The sequence below is a fragment of the Parasteatoda tepidariorum genome, chromosome 9 (assembly GCF_043381705.1).
Source record: "Parasteatoda tepidariorum isolate YZ-2023 chromosome 9, CAS_Ptep_4.0, whole genome shotgun sequence".
NCBI classification, from domain to species: Eukaryota; Metazoa; Arthropoda; class Arachnida; order Araneae; family Theridiidae; genus Parasteatoda; species Parasteatoda tepidariorum.
Genome location: NC_092212.1, coordinates 8,771,195 through 8,796,469, shown reverse-complemented (window position 1 = coordinate 8,796,469; position 25,275 = coordinate 8,771,195). Strand labels below are relative to the sequence as shown.

Sequence of the window (25,275 nt, the reverse complement as noted above, 5' to 3'; positions counted from 1 at the left end):
TTATTCATTATATAAATTATTATTTTTTTAAATTTAATTTCTTTTAAAAAAGAAAAGAAAATTATAGATGTAGCTATTCAGTATATTTTATTCATTATATAAATTATTATTTTTTTAAATTTAATTTCTTTTAAAAAAGAAAAGAAAATTATAGATGTAGCTATTCAGTATATTTTATTCATTATATAAATTATTATTTTTTTAAATTTAATTTCTTTTAAAAAAGAAAATAAAATTATAGATGTTTATTTTAATTTTTTTTAATTAAAATGACTTAATTACTTACAAAAAAATTTTATTTTATTTTTTTAATTTAACTAACATATTTTTTTACTAACATATATTATTATAAAAACAAAAAATGTTTTTAGTTTTTATTAAATTTAATTTCGAAAATATAAACAAAATTGCATTTTAATTCTTGTGAAAAAGGTCGAAAGAAGGAATGAAATGAAAAGAACTATTTGTTACGGAAAAAGAAGATTATGTCACCAAAAATAAAAAAATAAAAAATTTTGGTAATGCATGATTTTTTATTAGGAAATATAATGCAATTTTGTTAAAATTTTCATTATTACATTTAATAAAAATTAAAAAAAATTTGTTGCAAAACAAAAATAAAAATCCAATTTGCAAAATTTAAAAAAAAATTTTATTGCGATTTTTTAAATAATTAATTTAGTTTATTTACAGGATAAAAGTACCATCTATCAAAGTTTTTGTTTTTAAGAGTTTAAACTTTTCGAAAAATTTATTTAAATTGAAAAATAATTTATATATTGAATGTAACAAAATTTATACTAAATAGTTATCAATCTTGTTAGATTAGAAATCTAGAAACAAAATTAAATGTCTCAATTTAAATTTTAAATCCTGTTCTCTTGGTTAGAAGACGGTTAGCTTAACCACTGAGCAACGAATCCAGGAGAGCTTGAAATTTTCATTCTTTTATAAGGAAATGAACTGAAACTTTGAGGGGGCATATCTAACCTTGGGGACAGTTAGAGCAAATTTTCACCCTATCCAAGGTTTATCCTGTCAAGATTTTACAAATGTACACTTCTCTTTTTAGTACTATAAATAGACTTCTAAAAACGAACACAAAAAATGTCTTTTTGTTTATTTGCAATTTTCTAATCTGAAACAAGACAAAATGATAAATGGGGCAAAGCACAAGTATATAGCTAGCTGTATCATACCCAGGCCCACAGTTGTAAATTTTTCGGGAAAAAAATTGTGTTTTAGCAAAAGTATTGACAAATGATTTTTTTCCACTATAAAGAAATATATACAGGTATGTATTTAACTCGATCCTCAAAATGAACTTTTCTAAAATATCATTATTTTTTATTCGATTTCAGTAATTTTCAGTAGATGTTCTGCATAACCAATTAGAATTGAGTCCAAATAATATAAGCCTGAAATAAGCTATCATAAAATAGTTTACTATGGAAACAAAATTAATTATGAAAAAAATTGTTAAGATTTGCATTTGGCGAAGACTTTCGAAAATTGGCGAATACTTTTGATATTTTGCTAATTATTTGAAATCCTTAGCATGGGCCCTGCATACCTAAACATTATATTGTTATAGCTACAGCCCTTCTAAAGTTAAGTGTGGATTCAGATTTTAATAAGCAGCCTGAAAACATTTATTGCCGTTTTCAAACAAAGTGGTATTACAAAGAATTCGGTATACAATTTTTTATAGCTTTAATTTTCTAGGTGAGACAAGGCTTGTGTTTCAGTGTTAACTTAAAATTCATATTATTTTTTACAGGCAGATGAAGCTGAGGTTCTTTTTTCATCTCTTCCAAGTTCTCCTATTGTAATACAGGCTGCCAGCTTATACTATGCAATAAAAATTTACATTTCACTGAATATGTCTCCTTTTCCTGAAGATACCACAGAAGGAATGGACCCAAACTCTTTAATAGAAAAAGTGAGAGAAATCTTAAATGTTTATTATATTGTTTAAAAATATATTATAATAGTGCTATAAAACTTATGGGGGATTTAATTTTAAAATTGCAATTGTGAAATATGATGCTTTTTTTTAACACAAAAGAAGAAATCTTGAATTTTAACGCGTGTTTGCATTTAATTTAAATTTTAAAGAAAATGAACAGCATTCAATTAGTTTATGTATAATGTGCCAAAAAAATCGAATCTCTTGAATTACTTTTGATCTAATAATCTTATTTTATGTTTAAAGACTCAATGGTTGGAGGGGGTGACCTCAAATATGCTAGTTGGATAGTGCTACAAATATTTTGTGTTGCAAAATCAGTCCCGAAATCGTACTTTCTCTGAGTAAATGTGCCTTTTTTTTTCAAAGGATCCTGGTTTCTCTCCCCCAAAATATGGTTCAAATAGTTAGGTCAAGAGAACGGTCCAAAGTTTGGACCGGTCTAATGTTAGAAATTAATATTAATTTTATTTTTTGCATACAATTATGAAATTCATTTTTTTAAAGTAATTCCACACAAAAAATGGATTTTCATAATTATTTGTTATTTTATTTAATTATACTCGTTGTTATAAAGAATTTAATTTTATAGGATAAAATGCAAAATTTGAACAAAATCCATGAAATATTAAAAAGTCCACTGTTTGAAATTTCATTTTTATTCACCTCCCATGTGTAAGGTGCTACATATAGCTGTTACCTGTATCACTGTTACCACTACCTGTATTACTTTCCACTACATTCAATCTGTGTTACTGCCAGAGAATTAATTACACTACTGCTACTATATTGTTAAAAATTTTACTTTTCCCCTATTTTCAATTTTGAATATGTTAAAAAAATTTAATTTATAAAATCTGTAAATTGTGTCGAATTTTATTGAAGTAAGGAATTCCCGCAATCGCCTAGGGGTCATGTAAGTTAAGGCTGCACAGTTTCCTGATCATCCATATGATGGTCAGCTTTCCCAGCCACTTTTACTCTCCAGCAGCTCGGTTAACTGAAAATCTTCCCAAGAATAGAACCCCAGTGATGCAGATCAGTGCCTTCAGCACTGTACCATCACAATTCATTACCTGATTATTACTAACCTGATTCGAATAAGCCCTTTGAATTAATGAAATATCTATCTTAGGATATGAAAATCTAATCATTAGATCAAAAGTTATCTTCGAGTGTTTAGCTTTTTGTCCCAAATGTGCATGTTAGTTATTTCCAGCATTTCACATACTGTTATTTAGTAACTATACTACCTCTTATATTTTAATAGGTGAGCAATTTTGCATTGAATATTTTAATATTTTCTACTAAAATTTAGGTACTTGCAATGAGAAGCTCAGAACCTCCTTTGGCTGCTAATAAAGAGTCAATACGTTATTGGGAATTGTTGAAAAAGTACAACAAGATGTTATATGACTTTATTCAAGCAGAAATCTTGCATAGCATTGGAGGAGGTGTGGATGCAACTAGATTTGCCAATGATGATGAATACAAAAAGGACACCATTTTAGGAATTTCTATGTAAGTTATACATTTGAATGTTTGTAAGTTATATAACATGAACGTTGTTTAACTTGATTTTTACTTACTTTATTCTTTCTTCATTGTATTGTTATTCTTCTCTATTTTTTAAAATTTTTATGTGTATTTTGTTCATCTAATTGTTCCTTAAAATTTTATTTGTATAGTATGAGTTTTTATTTCAAATTTGTTCCACATTCTATAAAAAATAAATTTTTTATTTATTGTTTTTCTTTAAATTAAAACTGCACCATTTTTTATACAGTGTATTTGTCAACTAGTTCCAAACGAACAATCCAGTAATTAATGGGAGTATATCTTTTTATCCTTTAACTGACCACAGCAAGTTCATTTTTTTTCTTTTTGCTGAAATCTCTATATGATTTTTTCATTAGCAAATTTAATGTTTATCACATATCTTACATTGATAGCATGTTAAATGTTATTCTTTGTTTTATGAACATATACAGTAAAGCTTCCATTAATGATTATCTCTAAAGAACTTCAACCTCCAAAGAACGACCATATATTTATGGTATTGAACGTCTCCTATAGGCTTTACGTTATGGGGAACCTCTGAGCAGCAGCCACTCTTTGTTAACATACATTTTGTATCAGGGTGTATCTTAGTCAATTTATTTCAATTTTTATCTCCTACCTGCAGTAATATTCATTAGTAAACATATTTTCCGCATCTGTCATTGAGTTTAAGTCATTGTTAACAATTCTTAAGCATTTATACAATAGTTAAACATAGCTTTGGAAGTGCAGTTGCGTCTACTACAGATAAGCTGCATCTGTGTAGAGTGATCGGCTAAAATTACAGAAATTTTATTCAATTGAAATTTTTAATCGGTCATGCTGAAGTCAGTCGTAGTTATGGCAGTTTAATTCAGCCTGTTACAAATAAAATGCATTTATTATTAGTGATCTGCGGAAATTACAAGAATCATACACAATGATCAGTAATCGTTGGTGTGTCATCTGTCAGCTTTTATTTTAGGAGTTAATAGAAATGGGCAACACTTGGGCAAAATAAATAATGTGTACATGCACCTGATCAGTATTTGTTAAATGATTAAATGTTTTTCCTTCATGTACTAAACATTGAAATAGTATATGTCTGTATGAATATTCAAAATATGAATGACTATCGCCAGCAAATATTCCTTACATTGAAGGATAAAATAAAATCCATTGAGGATTGTAAAAAAGAAATGAACATGCAAAAATTAGCTTCACCGTATGGTTGTGTAAAATGCAAATTGATGACATCTTGTGAAAAATTATAATAATGATAATAAATGGTAGGCAAGTTACATATCAGTTACCTTATTTTTATATTATTTTATTTTATAACAGTGTGTGAACAGCCGACTCAACTCTTGAATTTACGACAACCAATGTTCAACTCTGTAGCCTTGTAATTTTAAACCCAATCCATAAGTTAAGGGAATTCTTGGATCAAGTATTGGGCGAACTTTGCCATCATGGGAGAACTCTTTGGTGGAACTAATTCGCATTTGCGGAGTGAAAGTCCACAATAACAAGGAAACTCTATCCCATGATCCGTCTACCACTGAGGGTATTTTACATCAGCATTGTGGTCATTGTGAGCCTGGTGCGGAATTTACCATTGTTGAAGTTTGAACCCGGGCTACCTCATTGGGAGATGTGTGCTCTATGCCACCTGTTCTCTATGCCCTCTATTCTTAATGCTTTATTCTCTATGCTCTCTGGATCAAGCCTTGGGGAAAGTTTCCTTCTTAGTGGCTCAGAGAATAGAGCTCTTGCCTCTCAATGAGATGACCCAAGTTCAAATTCCAGCAATGGTTGGCTGATATGAATTCTTCACCCGGTTCACACCAACCACAGTGCTGAGGTAAAATATCCTCAGTGATAGATGGATCATGAGTTAGAGTTCCCTTGCTGTCAGGCTAACCTTGATAGGTTTTCTGGGTTTTCATTTCCGTGTAGCACAAATATGGGTTAGTTCCACCAAAAGTCTTCTTGTTCATAAATATGCTTCTATTATTTTACATTTTTGTTGTTTGCGCAGTTAAGCCTATCTTCCCCTCACCTGATGATTTTAAGAAAAGTTCTTTATCCCATTCCAACTTTCGCAATTACTTATCATTTTTAAAATGTGTGCATTGTTTCAAACCATCATTGCTTATTGCTTCTTCCCAAAATTTTATTCTCAATTTAACTTACAAATATTTGTTGGTTTTTAACAAACCTGCTTAATCGTTGGTTCTAAAAAATTCTTAATGTTAGGCATTGAGGAAAGAAAAATTTTTTTCATATCCCTTCATTTTACATTCTTTGTTGAGAAATTCAGAAAGCATTTTTGTTAATTGATTCTTTGCTTTTTAACTTTTAGGACATTGGATGATAGTGTCTTCCAAACAGCTATTACTTTAGCTAACCATTATCACATATCTCTGTGGGATTTATACATGACTCATTTGGAGTATTTGTTTTCTGAATCCAGGTAACATCTCTTTCATCATACTTTATACTTACAGTTTTAGAGTCATGAAAAATTAGAGAAATTCTTACCTAGTTATATTCTAAGCATTTTAAAATATTTAAAGTTTTTTTAATATCTCTGTCAGGGTTGGCAGGTTTTTGACATGTGACAGTTTTTGACAGTTTAAACCATGGTTTAAACCGTCACGTCAAAAACCTCACTGTCAAAAATGTCGAAAATGTCAAAAACCTATATTTATATGTGAAATTTAATTAATACATAAAATTTATATATTTTTAAAGGATAGTGTTTCTAAATATGTTCTAGAAAAAATAAATTTAAAATTTTGGAGAAACACTTATATTTTGAATAGTAACCAAAATCTTGTACTTTTGAAAACTCACATCTTTTGTAATATTATGTATTCATTTTCATGCATTATTGAAAATCTGCAGTGATATTATTAAGAAATTTATTTATAACCAAATTTAGTGTATAGTATAGATCAGTGGTGTGCAAACTAGGTCGCGACTCCTGTGGGGGTCGCCAAATTTTTATGAAATGCATTATCCCTGCATGCTGCATACCATACAGTGTACATATAAAGAGTGAAGCGCCATCACTCACTGTTTAATTGCAATTGGATTTACGAAATGTCACGAAATATCAAGTCAGAAGTCATAAAACACATACAAAATTCATCTGTATTTGCTTTACAACTGTACGAGACTACCGATATTGCTAAAATGTNTTGGAATTTTCGTTCTTTTTTGAAAGATGTTTACCTTACCATCATTTTGGAAATAATCATTAGTGTATTACTCCATCGTTTTTTCTTCTTTTTAAGATTATTTCCACAAAAAAAATTTTTTTTTAGTTGGGTTTAACAATAAAAAAATGGCTTTTTGCAGCAATTCGGAAAACTGGAAAAATCAGCTGTCCGGAATAGCGATGTTCCCTATCGTTCCGGATAATCGGTTCCCTACTGTATATATATATACATTAGAGCAATTCAATAACTAGAGGATGTCTGGAAATATTTACAGTAAAAATAAATATTTACGTAACTAATCAGTTAAGAATCAACTAAGAATGTATCAGAACTATAAATATTATACTAAGAAATAAATACAACAGCATTTAAAGTCCGTATATTCAAATTCAATAGCTACTAATTAAAGTCTCTTACAATAATGTTTAAAAAAATTTCAGTCTAATATAATACAATACAAAGATATTACTATGCATTAAGTTTAAATTTTAAGTAGTGCAAGCAAAGCAGTTGACTAAATAAGAGAGGAAATTTGTACATTACCGAATTCAAGTAGTTATTCCAAATTGTAATACAACGGATAATAGCGTATTTAAAAAAAATAAACACAAGGGTCACCAAATGAGGGGGGTGGAACCCTCTCATATTAAGTTAAGGAACTATGACAAAATCAAACAACATTTATTACCAGCTGAAACATAACAATAAGATAAAAACAGAAAAGTAAAAGTTAAGTATGAGTGTGCGCAGAGCAATGTTCGAAGCTTCTTAAATGTTGAAGAAGGGTACAAGGTTGCCGATCCGGTGTACGTCGTCCAGCTGATTCCCTTGGCGACTATACACCATGCCTGGCGCCATAACTTTATTCTTCCTTCATTTTATTGCTATTCTTCTCTAATTTTTAAAATTTTTATGTGCGTTTTGTTCATCTAATTGTTCCTTAAAATTTTATTTGTATAGTATGAGTTTTTGTTGTTCGCTGCCGTTAAGCCTATCTTTCCCTCACCTAATGATTTTCAGAAAAGTGCTTAGTCCCATTCCAACTTTCATAATTACATATCATTTTTAAAACGTGTGCATTGTTTCCAACTAACATTGTCAAACCGCCATTGTTTATTGCTTCTTCACAAAATTTTATTCTCAATGAAACTCACAAATAGTTTGCTGGTTCTAAAAGATTCTTAATGTTAGGCATTGAGGAAAGAAAAACCTTTTTCAGATCCCTTCATTTTACATTCTTTTTTGAGAAATTCAGAAAGCATTTTTGTTTATTGATTCTTTGCTTTTTAGGACATTGGATGATAGTGTCTTCCAAACAGCTATTACTTTAGCCAACCATTATCACATATCTCTGTGGGATTTATACATGACTCATTTGGAGTATTTGTTTTCTGAATCCAGGTAACATCTCTTTCATTATACTTTATACTTAGTTTCAGGGTCATGAAAAATTTCTCGCTATATTAAAATTAAAAAGATCATTAAGCTGAAATTCTTGAAAAATTAGAGAAATTCTTACCTAGTTATATTCTAAGCATTTTAAAATATTTAAAGTTTTTTTAATTGCTCTTTCCCCAGTTCCTCCTTGCAAATTAAAGATACACTGTTCTAAATTTTGTATACAAATCTGGAGAAAAAAATCACCACAAACGTTGTGTAGCTAATTCTAAACAGAAAATGCATTTTCTGCATTTTCTTTTGGCCACAAATTATAAGAGAAGGGGCCGTGTGGGGTTTCCTCATTGGCTGTGGTTATTTTATTTATTTTTTTGTAAAAAATTTTCTATTTTTAATTTTTTTAGCTATGAAAGATGAAGTAATCTTTCTAAGAAGAGTGAGTTAAGAAGCGTAAAAATCAAGTGATCTAGAATAATTTATATAAAATTGGAGATAAAAAGATCAGAATATCGTTAAAAAAAAGGCAAAGTTGTTGTACTTCAAGTAACATGCATACATCACCCAACCATGGCAAGTTCCTAGCCCAGTTTTTCAGTGCTTTATCTTTTAGCAGCCATTGTTGGTATGCTATGTAATTTTGATCCGGTTAGAGGACATGGACGGCGCCTGAGCTAGTGCCTCTCTTTCCAAACTTCAACACCACAACCAACAAGAGAACCCATCACAGATTTAGTGTGCTTCTTGCCGTTTATACGCGCCGATTGTTGATTTGGTTTTTCGGATTGAGCTCAAAGCTGCTGGCTCGCCACACGTGGAGCGAGGGACACCTTTACCAACTACACCACCGGCACCATATTTCAAGTCCCATTCGGTTGACTGTGTAATGATATTATAACTGTGTAATGATCTGTTCAGCTTTTTAGAATTTCCTTTTATACTTTCAGTGTATCATCTGCAGTTTTAACTGAACGCATTGAAAGATTCAAGTTATCGGAGAAACTTATGGATCAGAAGAAAGCGTTTGAAGTCAGGCTGAGAAATAATATCTATCCGGGTATTGATGGCAAAGACCATGAAAAACTAACAACTTGTTTCTCTTTGTTGGAAGACTGTGGGGACAATGAAGATGATTTGAAGCTTCAACCCAGCGTTCACAAAAATCTATTGAAAAAGTTTAAGGCAGCTATGGCAAGTAAGTGTTATACATTTTTTCCATAGTTGAATATTAATTCTTGGCCATAGATGGTGCCACTGGAAAGCAAGAACAATCGTACCCCCTCTGCCCAAATTGCATACGTCAACGAGAACATAGCTGAATAATATAAATTTTTTTTCATAGCTTTTTGCCAAACAGCTTTTTGGAAAAAAAAATACAATACCTCATTTTAGTCTTACCATTGTGTTAATGATGACATAATTTTACATTATAAGTTTTCTCCATGAAAATATATGCAAAGAATTTCTTTTTTTTTTTAACAATTTATTTTTATCTGATTTTCCTAAAGGTTTTGCTCTTTATTTCTTACTAAAAATTTCATCATGGTGTATTCTAATGACAAATTTTATGTTATTTATTTTTAAAGGCTTTTTTATGAGACTATATGCTTATATTTGATTTTTTCTATTTAATTTTGAAGAAAAAGCAACTTATTTTCAAATAATTTCTTTGCGTTACTCGAATAGAAATTTCATTTCCCTTCCAAAAATACATAAAAAGGAAGTAGCAGTCGACATTTTTCAAGCACTAAATAGGTTTCCTTCCTCATCACCTTTTGATAGCATGTAGAAATGCATTTTACCCTGATTTGCCTCTCTTAGCCACTGTGGTTTTTCTTGTTTTGTTTTTAATCTTTTTTTTTCTCTTTTGATTACTGTGGTTTTCCTAGTTTTGTTTCTCACCTTCATTTTTCCATTTTTCATTGACAACTTTTCGTATTATATTTCAAATCACTTATGTTTCCATTCATGTCTGGCAAGTCTTGAAAATGGGCATTTTCTGAGTGCTGGAAACATGTTGTCTGTTATCTCCTATTTATATATTTTTGAAGCAAAATAAGTTTTTTATAAGAGGTAATATCTTACCTCTTCAGTTTCTTGGGATTATTTATTTTATAATTTCTTTACAATTCAATCTTTATCAGATTTTAAATGTACAAAAATCATTAGTAAATTATTTAGTAATACCTAGTGCTATAAAATGCTACAAAATGTTTGTAACCATGTTTTTGCAACTAACAAACAAGTTATTTAATTTCAGATATTGATTACAAAAAATTAATGTGTTCAGAAACATCCAGCAGCTATTTAATGAGTCTACTCAATGAATCTAGTGTACATGTCTTTGCTAAAGCAGCTACTAACATTCCAAAACAGGTATTAATTATAACACTTATTAAAACTTATCTTCAATTGACTTTTTTTACCTCTTTTATAAATAATATTTATCTACATATATGTTTTTGGCATTTTAATGTATGGTATCTTGATTTGCCGCATAATAATTGTTAGTACAACACTAACCATATTTTTCTGTTTGGTTGTTTGGATTCATAAAAACTATTACACTTGCAACTAAAACATTATTTAGAATAACTTGAATTATAATTAATTGATAGTTATTGTCATTTTTGCATGAATTAATTGCATGTAAATTACTTTAAGTCATGAAAAATAATTACTTGAACTTTAATTAATTAAAAGTTATAGTCATTTCTGCATGAATTAATTGCTTTAAATAATGAAAAATAATTTTTAGTAAAAAGCCAATTATTAAAATTTATAATAGCCAAATATTGAAAGTCCAGATAATTCTTAATATGCCTATTGCATCATATAAGTTAACCTCAAATATCATCCAGTGCAAACTCATATTAAACAGACAAATAACAGCTTTCTAATACCTCGTATTTGATGTGTTCCTATTTTACTTTAAGTATGCAATGGGGGAATTATAGGGAATTTTTGCCACCTCTATGATGTCTTGTCCTTTTTCCCATCAAAGTAAATGCATGGATTTACTTTGATGGGAAAAAGGATAGCAATTTTCTCTTGCTACTTGATTTTACAGATATTTTTTTTTTTAGTTTTCTTTTCTTCTTTGAACTTATACATCTATCTACGTTGGTCAAAGAACATTTACATGATATAACATCCTTATGGAACATTACATACTTACTTCATCAATCTGAAACCTTCTTAAAATCATATGGTAAAGCTCATGCAAAGGTAGCATCGAATCTGTTCCAGAAATACCATATGGGTCACATGTTATAACAATTATCCCAAGTTTGATTCTGGTTTTAGATCTGACTGAGGATGAATGTGGTTGAAAGTGCAATATTTTTAGTACTTCTCTGACATCAAATTGGGAGTTTTTTCAGAATGTGTTTCTTTTCCTTTTAATGCAACTACAATGTTTGGATTTTACTTGATTTCTTGAAATTTGGAAGTTTGTGCGTCATCTAAAACTAGATTGGTTTTCGGTCTTTCCTGTTTGTTTTTCTTATTGTTCAGAGATTCCCAAATTAACAGAACCAATACACATCTGTCTAACGGTTCTCAGGTCATATAAACACCCTGCTTTTTTTAAACTTTTTTGCAACTGCAATGCTCGTGATAAACGAAATTGCATGGTGCGTTATCAAAAATTAGCTTAGATTCTCCTTTGAATGCATCTCAATTTTTTGGGTTTTACTTTCAAACCTTGAGATTTATTTTCTGTAATTGTGCAATTTTTAAAGATTCTCCATCTTCTCATGTTCTCTTTTTATTAAAGCAATGATTCTTACTTAATGTAGAATTGGAATTGAAATTCTTTACCAAATACTTTGATAGCAACTTTATCGTTTAATTCCACTGACTTACGTTCTACTGTCTGTTGTTATTCTATTATAACCAAATTCAATTATAACATCCCAACTTATCTTCCTGTTTGGCTTTAAATTACAAATAATTTCTCTTGGGCTACTATTTTACCCATTCAGCTAATTTACTAAGCAATTAAATATTTTGTGAATATTAAACTACCAACATATTTTAATTAAATTATTGCATAATTGAAGATAATTGCATAGAATGAAAATTATGAAAAAATTAACCGATAATATTTAATTCAATATGTAACTTTGGAAAGTAATTTACTTTTTTTCAACAAGTTTAAAAAAATAATTTATTTTTTACAAATTTTAAAAAAAAAAAGGACTTAAAATTTTTATGGTTTTTGCGGGAATGGTGTATAAAAAGTCTGAAATTCATAGATAACTAGTCCATAATTAACTTTTGAGAAATAATGCTTTTCAGTTATCGAAAACTTTTATTTTCCACTCCACCTTATTATAGGGTATTAGACCACTAGCTGCAGCAAACAAGAAATACTTTACTCATGGATCTTCTCACTCTTCCTTATGGTATTCTTACTTTTCTTTATGGTTATGCAATTTTAATCCCAATGATGTGCCCTAACTGCCCTAGAAGTTTATCCCAACATTTATGTGACCCCCTTATAGATATAGCTTGTACATTTCAATGAAAGAGAGGCAAAAATTTAATTTAAAAAAAAAACTGTAACTTAAAAGAGCAAAACTAATTTCATTTAGTTATTATAAATTGAACTAATATATAAATTGAAATCCCCACCCCCAAATTAAGCAATATCAATATTTCTATGAATGCAACAAAAAATTTGTTTCCCAGTGTAATCATTGTTATTTTTAATTAAATAGAGTTAAAAAATAATTCTTGATCCAAAGAAATTAGCATTACTTTTATGTTGAAATTTATAATAAAAATTAAATATAAATTAAAACATTGTTAATAGCTCAAATAAAAAGGATAATATTTAATTTAAAAAAACGATTATACTTATTTGTGTTTTCTATTTTTGTAAGTTTTCTGATTAGAATATGACTTCTTTTGTGTTTCTTTTCCTTTTACTACAGAAATAAAAATTTTAGTTACACATTTTATTAATTTTCTACTTTATACAAAACATCACATTAAAATCATTAACACTCAAATAAGATTTTTTTCTTCTGATAAATTTGTGTTATAAAATTGCAATTATGTGCATGTAATAATTTTTTTTTTAAAATGAACAGCATGTAGTGTAATCCAGAGTTCTCCCTAGGAATTAAAAAAGGCACTTTGAATTTTGAAAGGACACACTTTTGACACTGTAGCAATTTATCAAATTGTGTAATATTATGTAACAACTGAATTTGATTTTCAAAAATTTTTAAATTTCTCTCTTGTAATATTTTATGTCTATATCTGAAAAAGTAATTCCCACAAATTATCAATACAAAACAAAAATTTTTAGTTTATTAAAAAAATAATTAAAAGCGTGCTAAAAGACAATCTCTGAGCATAAATTTAAAAAATAAATAAACTAAACTAAAAAAAATGATTAATTGATAAACCACTTGAAAGCTTTTTCTAGAATTTAAACTGAAAATTATGAAAATTCTGCTTTCTTTAAAAAAAGGCATGATTTGAAAATAACTTTAAAATTTAAGATCACTTAAAAAATTCATTAATGTACCCCTCTACCTTGAAAAAAAGAGAAACTTAACAAATTCAATCAGAATTATTCAATCAAACAATCAGAATTAAACCTATAAATACATATAATTTTACCAGTGTGTAATTATTATTCAAACAATTAGTTATTTATTTTTAAATGGAATATGAGTGAAAAAGGCAGAGTTTTTATGAGATGGGGGCTTAGTTTACAAAAAAAGGAAAACTAGAACACATTTATAGAGATTAAAGGGCGGATATGTCGGGCCGCGCTTCTAAAACTGCTTAGGAAGCACACTGGTGTAATCAATAACTAAATTTTGCATTTTTGTAATGTGCCTGAAATTCAAATTTTAAAAAAAAACTATTATGTGACTAGCTGATTTCACATGAACTTAATTTCCAACTGTTTTTTTATTGTGCAAATAGTTAATATTATTGATCTAAACCTTAATAATTGCACTAAATTCATGTTAGTTCATTTCTATTCTCATTCTTAGTTCATTTCTTAACTATGTACATGAAATACAATGTTTTTATGTGTTCCTTTTATGTTTTTAAATTATATTAGGGTGAAGTTTTTTATGAGCCATCAAATATTTATTGTCTTTGGACTCAGAAAGAGTTTTTTGAAGGAAACTCATCCACCACAAAAGTTCCGTCAAACAAGGTACAATAGACTTCTATCATGATTCTAACCTTTTATTATTATTTTTTTACTTGCAATCTATGAAGGTTTTCTTTAAAGTTAAATTTTCAGTTTGCATTTCAATGTTGCTGTTTTTTTTCTCGATATTTTTGTCACTAGTATGTGTTTTAAGAAAAAATGAAATGTCTTACTAGTATTGATATTAGTAACTTATTTAAGACTACAGGTTGCCATTGCATCTTAATTTAATTTTGTCTAAATTTTTTTTATCATTTATCAATTCAGAAAAGCTCCATTTGGCCTAATCAGTTATGCAAAAAAAATTTCTATCTTTCACTCATGTTAAAACAGAGTATGGAAAAATTTATTAAGATATTAAATACTTTGAGATATACTGATATAAGCCTAAACTTTAAACTATATGTTTAATACTTTTTATTATATTTTTTGTTTAATTTTTCAATGTTCCCCTTGGAGGGAAAAATAAACTCTGTAGTTTTAAACAAGATTGAAATAATTGGAATGTTGTTTCTCGTATAACAGTTAAAAGATTTTTTTATACACATTAGTGATTTACAACAGTTAACAGGGGTGTTGTTTAATGATAAACTGGAAAATGTCAAATAAAGCACTATTGCTATGAAACATCTTCTTTAATAGAAAATGTTAACAATCCATTAATAAACAAACAAACTCCAGAAAAAGGTTATTTGTAAAAAATATTTAAAAGTAGTTATTAAAACAATTAAAAACTTAAACTGTCGAATGCAAGCATCTCTTCTTGAAAGTGGGAGTCACCGGGCAAAACGAAGTGTTGGGACGGAGTCTCGGACGCTTCAACAACCTCGATGGCAAAATATCCTCTCCTTAAATATTGGACAGCAGACTCTTCACTCTTAGCCGGAGTTGTTAGTTGTGTTCCTCCGCGGGTATCCTTCCTAGCAGGAACTATTCAGTTTAGTCTTCCTACCTTCAGCCTTCGACCTAACCCTCAATCCTTCTACCCTGGAATCGCATTATTTTCTGGCTATCACAATTAACAGCCTCTACAAGGGGGAATTGCCTACCAAGGTTTATCATTCTTTCTCGTCTAATAACTAGAAATAGGGCATGGAATTTTTTCATGAATATGGCAGAATTCCTCATAACTCATATTTATATTTTTGAAAAGTATATTTCTTTATAATATATTCACCAAAAAGTTACTTCAAAGTAGGCTCTCCTTTGTGAACCAGTACCATGTATTATAATGCATAGTTTTTTTTATATATATAGTATATTCTTGATATAGCATCATACTGAAAAATTTGAATGAATCATGGTGCAGTTTTTGAAAAGTATATTTCATTGTAATAAATTATAAACTTTTTAACAGACTGAATGGATTTTACGATTCAAGTCCTGTTCAGATATGCTGCAACGTCTCAATCCTTCTGATGTAATATTATTTGTTGATGCTGTGATATTTTCAGAAAAAGCTTTAGAAAACGTAAGTCAATTTACTTTTGTTTTAAACAATATTATTGAAATTTTTGAAAATATTTCGTTATGTTTTTTTCTTCTTAAAATCATGTTCTGCTAGTTTAAATGTGTGATGAGCATTAGACATGTTTCAGAAAATGTTTTCAACTGTAATATCTATTTTGAATCTATACTTGCTCAACATTTATACTTTGTATTTAAATTTCTTATAATTTTGCTTTTGTTTGATCTAATATTTGCCATTATTTTTCTTTTTCAAGATGGATCTTGACTGTAGGTCAGATATTGTGAAACAAGTTATAAAGTTATGTCGAGCTAAAAGCTCAAAGCACAAAAGTAATGTGTTACTCAGGTAACAAAACTTAATTTTTAGATCATTTTACAAAATGAATTAGTGCTAAATGTTATTAAATATTTTAGTTCTTTTATATATTTCATTTTTATATAACTGTACTAGTTAATAAACAATAGAGTTGTTCGCATATTTTTTTTAAAGTAATTAATTACACCTTTTCAAGTTTGGTTCAATATTTGAGAAGAACTTTTTAAATTTTATACCTTTAATCTGTAGCCCAAATAAATAAAAAAAATTAAATTCAATTTATGAATAAATTATTTAGTTTTTATCCTGGGGTGATTGTATTCCGAGTTTTTCATATCATCCCTCCAGGTTTGGAAACTAGAAGCAGGGTGTGTAATTTTTTCACAGGATTTTGCGTATCTCAAGACCATTGTTTTGCAGATTTCCGCAAACCAAAATTTAGGATCTGGCGAAATTTTTGCTGGAATCTAAAATTTAAAGTAAGAATTAAATTCCATGATCTAAAATTTAAATTCTAGAACCTTTGCTAAATCCCATTAACAAGACATTTTCATATACGTGACTCCTCCATAGTTTTGATTTTTTTTTTAGTTTGTTGGAATATATTGAATATTTGAAACTATGCCAGAACTCGCTTATATCGTAATTTATATTCATGTGATTTTAATATTAAACATAGAATTTTGTATTTACCTGATTTAAAATTCTATGAATTGTATTCACTCTATAAATCATGCTTTGGTATTCGTATTCGGTGATTTTAAAATGCAATATCGCGATTTGTATTTTAGTAATTCTTGTTATGAGATAATAATTTTCCTCTTATGAAGATAGTAATTTTCATCATTTCTTTTACAGTAATGAGTGGAATGATGCTGTTGTAACTCTTACCTCTTATCAATCTCATCTTCAGAGACTTGAAGATGAAACTCTTGTTCAGTTAAGGGAATGTTTTGATCCCAAAATAAAGAACTATTGCAAAGAATTTGATTTATCGAAATCAGCTATTAATAAAGTAAGTTGCAAATGTCTCTTTTCCATTGACTTTCTTAGATTTTTGTTTCTAGTATAGTTTTTTTTAAATAAATTTGAATTGTAGTTTTTGTTTAGTTGCTTTTGTAAAGTTATTTTTTAAGATTTTGCGGAGTATACTTGGTGGTGTAAATGAAAACAATAATGGGAGGAGATTTAACTTCGAACTGTACAAGATTTATAAACAAACTGATATTATTAAAAATAAATAGAATGAGTTGAATGGCTCCAGTGATTTGAATAAGTGATGACATTACAATAAAAAAGATATTGCTTTTTAGACCCCCTGGAACAAGAAAGTGGGAAAAGTTTGGATCGAGATGGGCTACAATTACTGTGTGTGTAAAATTATGATTTTATCCCGAGTCCCAAAAACAAGACAAAGAGCAAAAGCAGACAAAATAAAACCAATATTCACCATTATTAGGGATAAAAATCGTTCAAAAACTCAAAAGGAATTCTTTAATATTTAAAGTAAATCTATATAACATTTTTGTTTCATTATTAAAAATAATGACAGAATTTGTAACTTACGTTTTAACTTGTTTGAAAAAAAGTCTGTAACTTTCATTTGTTTTAAGTTCATTCTTTTATTAAAGAAATTCTCTAAAACTTACAAAGCACTAAATACCTCATCTTCAATACTTGACTATGCCTGAATATATGATCGAAGAGTTTCTGCTGAAGTGAGAACCTGATGATCAGTAAGAGAACTAGATGACCTCCATTCTCATGATTTGAGTCATCTTTTTCTTTATTAATGCCAAGAAGCAGGTCCCGCACTTAAGCATTTGCCACCTCGCCTAGCGGGATCAAATCATTATTTTACAAATCAAATTGTGTTTCGGCAAAAGCATTGGTGAATGATTTTTTTCACTGGAAAGAAAAATATGTATTTAACTTGATCCTCAAAATTATGTATAAATGAATTTTTTTTAAACAAATCAGTATTTTTTATTTTTGGTAGTTGCCACGCATAACCAATTAGAATTGGGTCCAAATAATATAAGCCTGAAACAAAGTACAATAAAATAGTTTTCTATGGGGGGGAAATTTACCATGAAACATTATTTAGATTTGCATTTGGCGAAGACTTGCGAAAATTGCAGAGTAATTTAGATATTTGGCTAATTTACTGGCTAATAATTTGAAATCTTTGGTGCAGGTCCTAAGGAAGGATATCAGCGTTAGTCATTTTAAAATTTTCAATTACATTGAACTGTCAAAATCAATATCCAAAAAACTGATTCTGGAATTCCTCCTATAAGGTACTAAAACTTCCCTAAAAAAATTTATGGTTTTCCTGATTTTCTTAATTTTTGTCCGTATCAGGTGAGATGAATTACGGACACAATTTGAAATTGTACTTTCCTTTACCTCTTACCAAGATTCCTGAATAATCTGAATGGCTTTAAGGAGATTGATGTCTAAGAATTTCCTTCCTTACTTCAATGTTTCTGATTAGTCGCTGAACTTTGCTTCAAGTTTTTTTTTTCTAACGTCTTGGTCCATGGAGCATTATTGATTCTCCTAAAAAAAAAAAATTTTTTTAGTATTTTCTTAAAAATTTGTTTTTGTAAATTATTGTTTTCTACATGTTTTACAGTTGCAAGATCTTTTGACCGAAATTGTTTTGGAAGGTCCTGATCTAGAACTCCTTAAAACTTTCCTATCCTGTTGTCCAGCTGATATTGGTTGGGAGCCTGCAGATGCCTACATTGAAGCAATCAACAAAATTTTAAAACAATTGAAGTAATTATCAGTTTTCACTATTGTTTGCAACAAAAAATATTATTTTCTATTGTATTAAAATATTTTCTGTTTGTGGAAGTTATGTAATATAGCATTACATTTTCTTTAAGCATTACACTTATTCTGGTAGATTAAGTTTAATTGGTAAATTTCTTTTCATTTATAAACTGCATCTAATTTTTTTTCAGGCAATCTCAAAATTTAGGTATTGGGAATTCACCATCTTTAATTCATACAGTTGAGGCTATTTTAGGAGATATATCAAAAGAAAAGTAATGATTTCTTATTCCAGGTTTATTTTTACTTGGTTAATTTGTTTTTTGCATCATTTTAATTAAGTAATTTTATTTGATATTTTTTTAGATTCATATTAAATCCTATTTAATTGAATAATTTGCTTTATTCTATTAAAATCATAGAAAGTCACATTTTTTTATGATACATATACAGCTTGAATAGCTTTGCTTATAATTTCATATATTGGTGCTTATTAATAATAATAATTATAATATTGTAATATAAGCAAATGAAATCATCTGAATTACTGAAAAACTTTTAAAAATTATTTGTAAAACTTCATATTGTTGTTTAATTTTGATATTTTTTCTCAAGTGTGTAATTACATTTTATTCTAATTTAAAATTATATGAAATTGTATGAATTGTTTTTTGCTAATATTTATATGGTATGAACATTTTGATTTAACAAATGAATGTTATGAATTCAGAAAAAAACTGTTAAATAAGTACATTTTGATTTAACAAATGAGGGTTATGAATTCAGAAGAAAAAAAACTGTTAAACATATTTTGATTTTTGGTTACAAGTCATAAAACTTTGCATTTGTAGCTTGTAACCCTCAACTGTTATTTCACTGGGCCAAATTTTACCAAAATTTTTCTGCTAGTTACTGTTTTCCCATTGAAAAATATGTGGAAAACCTGTTCTGTGTTGCAGAAAAGCCTTGCATCAAAAAACCAGACAGATGCAATTGAAAGTTTGGAAAAAGATGAGACTAGTGTCCTATATACAGAATCGTTGGTACTTTGACAAGACCAGAAAATAGATTTTTCAAGATAATAAAGCTTTAAAGTAAACATCAAAACCTGCATTACTTAATTAAAAAAATAACAAATGAAGAATTATTAAGATCAGTTTCAGACAACATTTTCCAAAACGTTGGATGAAATTTAATTTACTAATGAATGTTAATTAAGCATTCATTAGTAAATATATTTGAATTATAGCATATGATAATTTGAATTTTCTTTTTTAAGAATAAAGACAGATTTTTCTATTCTTTTTTCCCTTTGATCTGATTAATTAGCAGCACAGATAATTAGATAAAAATTACATTAAAAAGAAACATCCATTTCCAAAATTAAATTAATCAGATTTTTTTAAAAACATTTTTAATTTAAAGGGAAACAAAGCTGGCTTGCTAGTGCCCTTTTTAAACACTATTAATATTCAGCTTCATTATTATTCATAGTTTATTCTTTCCCCCAAAGTTTGATTTTCTTTTATTACTCTTGTTTTCTTTCTATAACTCTTTTAGTGCGCTTATTGAAACAGAATAAATATTTAGCTATTCATAAGGCAGAAAGAACAAATTAAATAAATTTTTTTACTAATGCTTTCTTTAACAGAGTGCAAGGAATGAAAAAAATAAAAGGATTAAAAAAAAAAAAAAACGATTTTTTTTTATTTTGATTGTTAAAAAGTGTACAGAAAACAGATATTTCCGGTGAACATACATTCTGATCCGGGACTTTGTACTGTATATGTATTTTTTATGATGCCTAGTATGTTATGTTTGATATACAGTAGGTAAATGTTTCATTTCAGAGAGGAATTGATGATTGAAGACATTGCGGCAAAAATGTTAAATGAGTTTTGCCAAGATTCAGATGTCTCAGTTTCCGTGAGATTGAATATTCTCCAGCTTTTGGAAAAAGTATATCAGTTATCAAAAAAAATCAAATATTTTTAATCCAAATGTTTTCTGTTTTTGGATTTCCATAATTAATTATTTAAGTTTTGGTGGTATATATCATGATTTGAATAAATTTTTTTCAGACCGATTGCCTTTCCCCAGAATATGGTGATTTGCTACTGCTCTATCGAACGCAAGCTGTTGTTTCCTCTATGTTTCCAGATGTAGTTGTAAGTATTTATTGTATTGATTCTAAATTATAAGTAGAATACCGTGCTTTGAATTTAGGTAGATTTCATTAAGATTTAGAGATTAATTAGAATTTAGATTTTAAAATTTTATTTTTTGCTTATTGAGTTCAGAAAAAAAAATTATCAGTGAATATGTTTCGAATTTAGGTAGATTTCTTTAGATTTAGATAAAATAGAATTTATATTTTCAATATTAATTTTTTACTTTTTGAGTACATAAAACAAAATCTTAGTTACTTGATGAAACTGTTATAGCTGTTTATTACATAATAGAGTAGATTTCTCTTCGCGCTATGGTTTATTTTTATTATGTCAGATCTTTACACTAACTTATTCTTATCTTAACTCTAGTTTTTTGGTTTGAAATAAATTTATATTGGTGTAAAAATTATTTTTGAAAATTTTAAAATGGAGACATGTTGTTTAAAGTGTAATAAAATAATATTTATCATCTATTTTGTACTTATAGTGGTTTAATATTAATTCAAAGCTTAATATACACAAACTTAACTGTGCCTTAATGTGCATTGGTTTAAAATATTAATTTGAAAAGTATTTTTAAAATTATTAAGCTAATAAGGGTTAAAATAATCGCATCTTTTAATAAATATTTAACATTTATTTGGTGCTAGACGAATTGTAATATCACCTATGTTTGTTATAAGAACTTTCAATATTGTTAAAGCCTTTTTCAGAAATTCATTCAGTTATTTATTTGTTGATAATTTACTAATAATATGAAGTTTGTAGTGTTTATTTTTTTTTTATTTATGTTTTGTGATTTTTTAAACTTGTTTTCATATTTCAATTTATAGATTTCTGATGAAGAAATAAAAGAAGAATTCCAAAGAAGGTTGTTATTTGACAACTTATTAAGTTTATGCCGAAATATTGAGCATTTTCAGTCTCTTTCCAAACTACTCATTCATTGGCCTTCATTCACGCTAACTGAAAAAAGGTGACACATTAACTTCAATATGCTTGCAATTCTAATTGTTTTAACCTGTGAGTCTGTAATTTTTAAAAAAAAATTTTTTTAAATTAAAGCTAAAAAAGTGCATTGCTCTAATATTGGCTCAAAAAAGGGGAGGAAAAATTTTTTAAATTAGACCTAAACTGAAATAATCAGCAATATCTTTTTTGAAAAATCGATTTCATTCTTGTCCCATTTTAATTAATTTTTTTATTCCTACCTACCAATGAATTTGTGCAATGAAAATAATTTTTTTGACATACTAATTTATTAAGAAAAAAAAATGTCAGACCTAAATATGCAGAAATATGAAAAGAAAAGTTTTCTAAGTGTTATTTTTGTCACAAATTCTATTTATGGACACATACTACTTAATAATTTTTCAAGGTCCATTCAAAGTCTAAACAGAGAGACAACTTTAATTGTAAAGTCTAAAAGATGTATATTTTTTTTAAACTTTATGAGATGTTACTCTGTTGATGTGATAATGTTACAGTATGCTAAAAATATAATCTTAAATAACTTATGTTTAAAGTAGCAGATTTTCATATGCTAAGTGATGTACATAGATACCAACTTGTACAGCCGTAGGGAAAATTTTTTTTAGTGGTAGCAACATTAGCGTTTTGGTATATTAAATCTTGAAGTTTTAATTTTCACAAAAAATTTTCAAACTACCACGACGAATCAGTATTTTTAGAAAATATCTAAATAAGATTTATTTGTTGGCTAAGAATGCTTATAGATGTCTTATAAGTTTTGTTTTTCGAAAATTCTACCAAACTTAATTGTCTTACTACCACTTTGTAAAATCTTTTTCAACGACCATATAAGTTGGCAGGAATGGATGTATAATGGCTTGCCTGGCTAAACTAATGGGTTCATGTTTCTTTGAATGGAGCTTCCCTATTTCGATTGTCACGAATCGAAATCTGTCGGAAATGGTATGTTTATTTAGAGAAAGTTACTTTTTTTGTGTTATTTATTAACTTATTAGTTAAGACTTATTAATTAGCATATTTATTGGGTCAATCGATCGGACCATTAAGATTGGCGTTTATTACATGAAGATGAGACTGATTTTTTTTTGCTTTGTACATTATATGTATGTATTTTTTAATATTTAATTCATAATTATTTGACAAACTTATTCTAATGACCATATGTAATTTGTTTAAAAATTTCTTTAAATGTCATTATTAGGACATAATGTTTGTGCATGCTCATAGCACCTTAAGAAATTTTAAACAATAGTTGTAATCTCTATAAAATTTTGCAATATCAATTTATATTATTTCGCAATACCAATTAATATTGTTTATTTTTTTAGGGAACCTAAGGATGACGAGTGGACCAAATTGATGTGTAAACTGATTGATCTGAACTCTATCGATTCACTGGCAGTGGCTGTTTCTATATTAGAAAAAGCTCTCAGTTATCCCAGTTTTGAAAAAGAAGTAATTTTGTTGAATTTACTTTACTGATTTTTCTATAAATCAATACAATAGTTTTATTATTTGTTATTTTGAGATATTATTTTCTGATTTAAGTGTAATTTATACAAATTGCATTGAATCTTAAATCATCTAAAGTGTCTGACTGGTATTAAATTCTTTCAAAATTTAGTCTAATTTACAAAGAAAAAAACTCTCCATTTAACCATCTTGTCCTCATAAGAATCTCAATTGATGAAATACTCAGAAATTCATATGGTTACCTAATGTCTATATTTAATGAATATTAAGTCCAGATTAATACCAGATTGTTAAATCTTACGATGCAAGGAAGACAAACTATTAAAAAAAAATTTATGGATTTTGTTTCCAATTGAAGACAATATTTTATAATAAATTTGCAATGTCTATTTTGTTTTTAATTATTTTTATTTGTAAACTGGAGATAAAGCATTTTTATTGATTTGTTCTTAATCTCAAAGCAATCTTCTGAACTTATTAATCTTTAAACTATTAAAAAACTTTTTTTGATATTTAATTAAAAATACCATTAAAAAAGCATAAAAATCATTTTATCATTAAAAAAATAAACTTTTTATTTTTTTTAAAAACCCCTACGAAATAAGCTATTGATTTAAAGTGCTTCTTTATACACAATGTCATTTTGAAAATTTTAATTAAACTTTTTTAATTTATTTATAGTGTTTTCAGTTGGTCTTTGAAAAGATAAAGGAACAGAGAAAGATTCTTTATGTCCTCAAATCAGCTTTGAAAACTAAATATAGTGATATACATGAAGAAGCTATGAATGAACTTAAAGTTACTTTACAGGTAAACAAGAATCATATTTTTTTTTTTTAATTTTAATACGCTTGTATTTTTTGTTATGTTTATTTTATAAATTATTAATTTAGGAGCTTAGTTTAAAGTAATAAAAATGAGTATATATGTATAGGATTAGTATTCTGCAATAAATATTTTTTCTATTTAGCATTAAATTATGTTATGAATATCAATTAAATGGGAAAAGCATTATTTTCAAGTGGATATAATAAAAGTAATCTCAAACCGAATGTAGTTTGAAATTTAACTTCATATAATAGTTAAATATTGTGTTTTTAGAATAAAATGTACAGTGGGCAAAAAAAAGGACCTTTCTGAATGACTTTTGATCTAATGATTAAATCTTCACTTTTTGGAAAGCTTTTTACTCAACCGGGTATTTATTGTTTATTTATAAAAAAAAAATTTATAAGTTAGACTATATAAATTTTAGTCAGATTATAACAAAGTAAATGAGAATGCATAAGCATATAAATAAATTATTGATCTGAACCAAATTTTATTTGCATCTAATATTTAGCATTCATAAAGTTTATGTCCCTTAGTTTTATAATAAAATTTTATAAATAAATAAAATTTTATTAACTAAGTTCGATATTTCTTATTATAATTAATGAGTAATGACATGAAAACTCAATATAATATAAAAACAGTTGATATACATATTTTCAGAATTTTTTTCTTAACTTTTGTATTTATAAAAGCTAGTTCGAAAAACTCATGAAATTTCTCGTATTTACCATTACACAAGGTATTTTTATAACAAACCATAAGATGTTTCAATTCAAAGAAATTTTTCAATTAAAATTGAATGCTGTAAATTTAATTAAAAACTAAAAAGCAATTAAGGTATTGAGAAGATTTTAAATATTAAATAAATATGACTATATTTAAAAAAAGGCATAAAGCATTATTTTAAATATAGTCATATT

The 25,275-nt window shown here is 27.6% G+C and overlaps 1 protein-coding gene across 1 annotated transcript in view; it reads left to right on the top strand.

Moving 5' to 3' along the window:
* Positions 1–25,275, top strand: part of LOC107437007 (NBAS subunit of NRZ tethering complex) — a 105,102-nt gene that overhangs the window by 73,702 nt on the left and 6,125 nt on the right. Inside the window, exons 42-57 of the mRNA XM_071185728.1 lie at positions 1,781–1,942; positions 3,288–3,490; positions 5,874–5,984; positions 9,078–9,325; positions 10,391–10,506; positions 14,222–14,320; positions 15,675–15,788; positions 16,042–16,133; positions 16,962–17,118; positions 18,742–18,887; positions 19,076–19,159; positions 20,735–20,843; positions 20,966–21,052; positions 21,889–22,031; positions 23,377–23,503; positions 24,203–24,331. Of these exons, the coding sequence (XP_071041829.1) occupies positions 1,781–1,942; positions 3,288–3,490; positions 5,874–5,984; positions 9,078–9,325; positions 10,391–10,506; positions 14,222–14,320; positions 15,675–15,788; positions 16,042–16,133; positions 16,962–17,118; positions 18,742–18,887; positions 19,076–19,159; positions 20,735–20,843; positions 20,966–21,052; positions 21,889–22,031; positions 23,377–23,503; positions 24,203–24,331 (2,127 nt within the window). The remainder of the gene's footprint in view (positions 1–1,780; positions 1,943–3,287; positions 3,491–5,873; positions 5,985–9,077; positions 9,326–10,390; positions 10,507–14,221; positions 14,321–15,674; positions 15,789–16,041; positions 16,134–16,961; positions 17,119–18,741; positions 18,888–19,075; positions 19,160–20,734; positions 20,844–20,965; positions 21,053–21,888; positions 22,032–23,376; positions 23,504–24,202; positions 24,332–25,275) is intronic.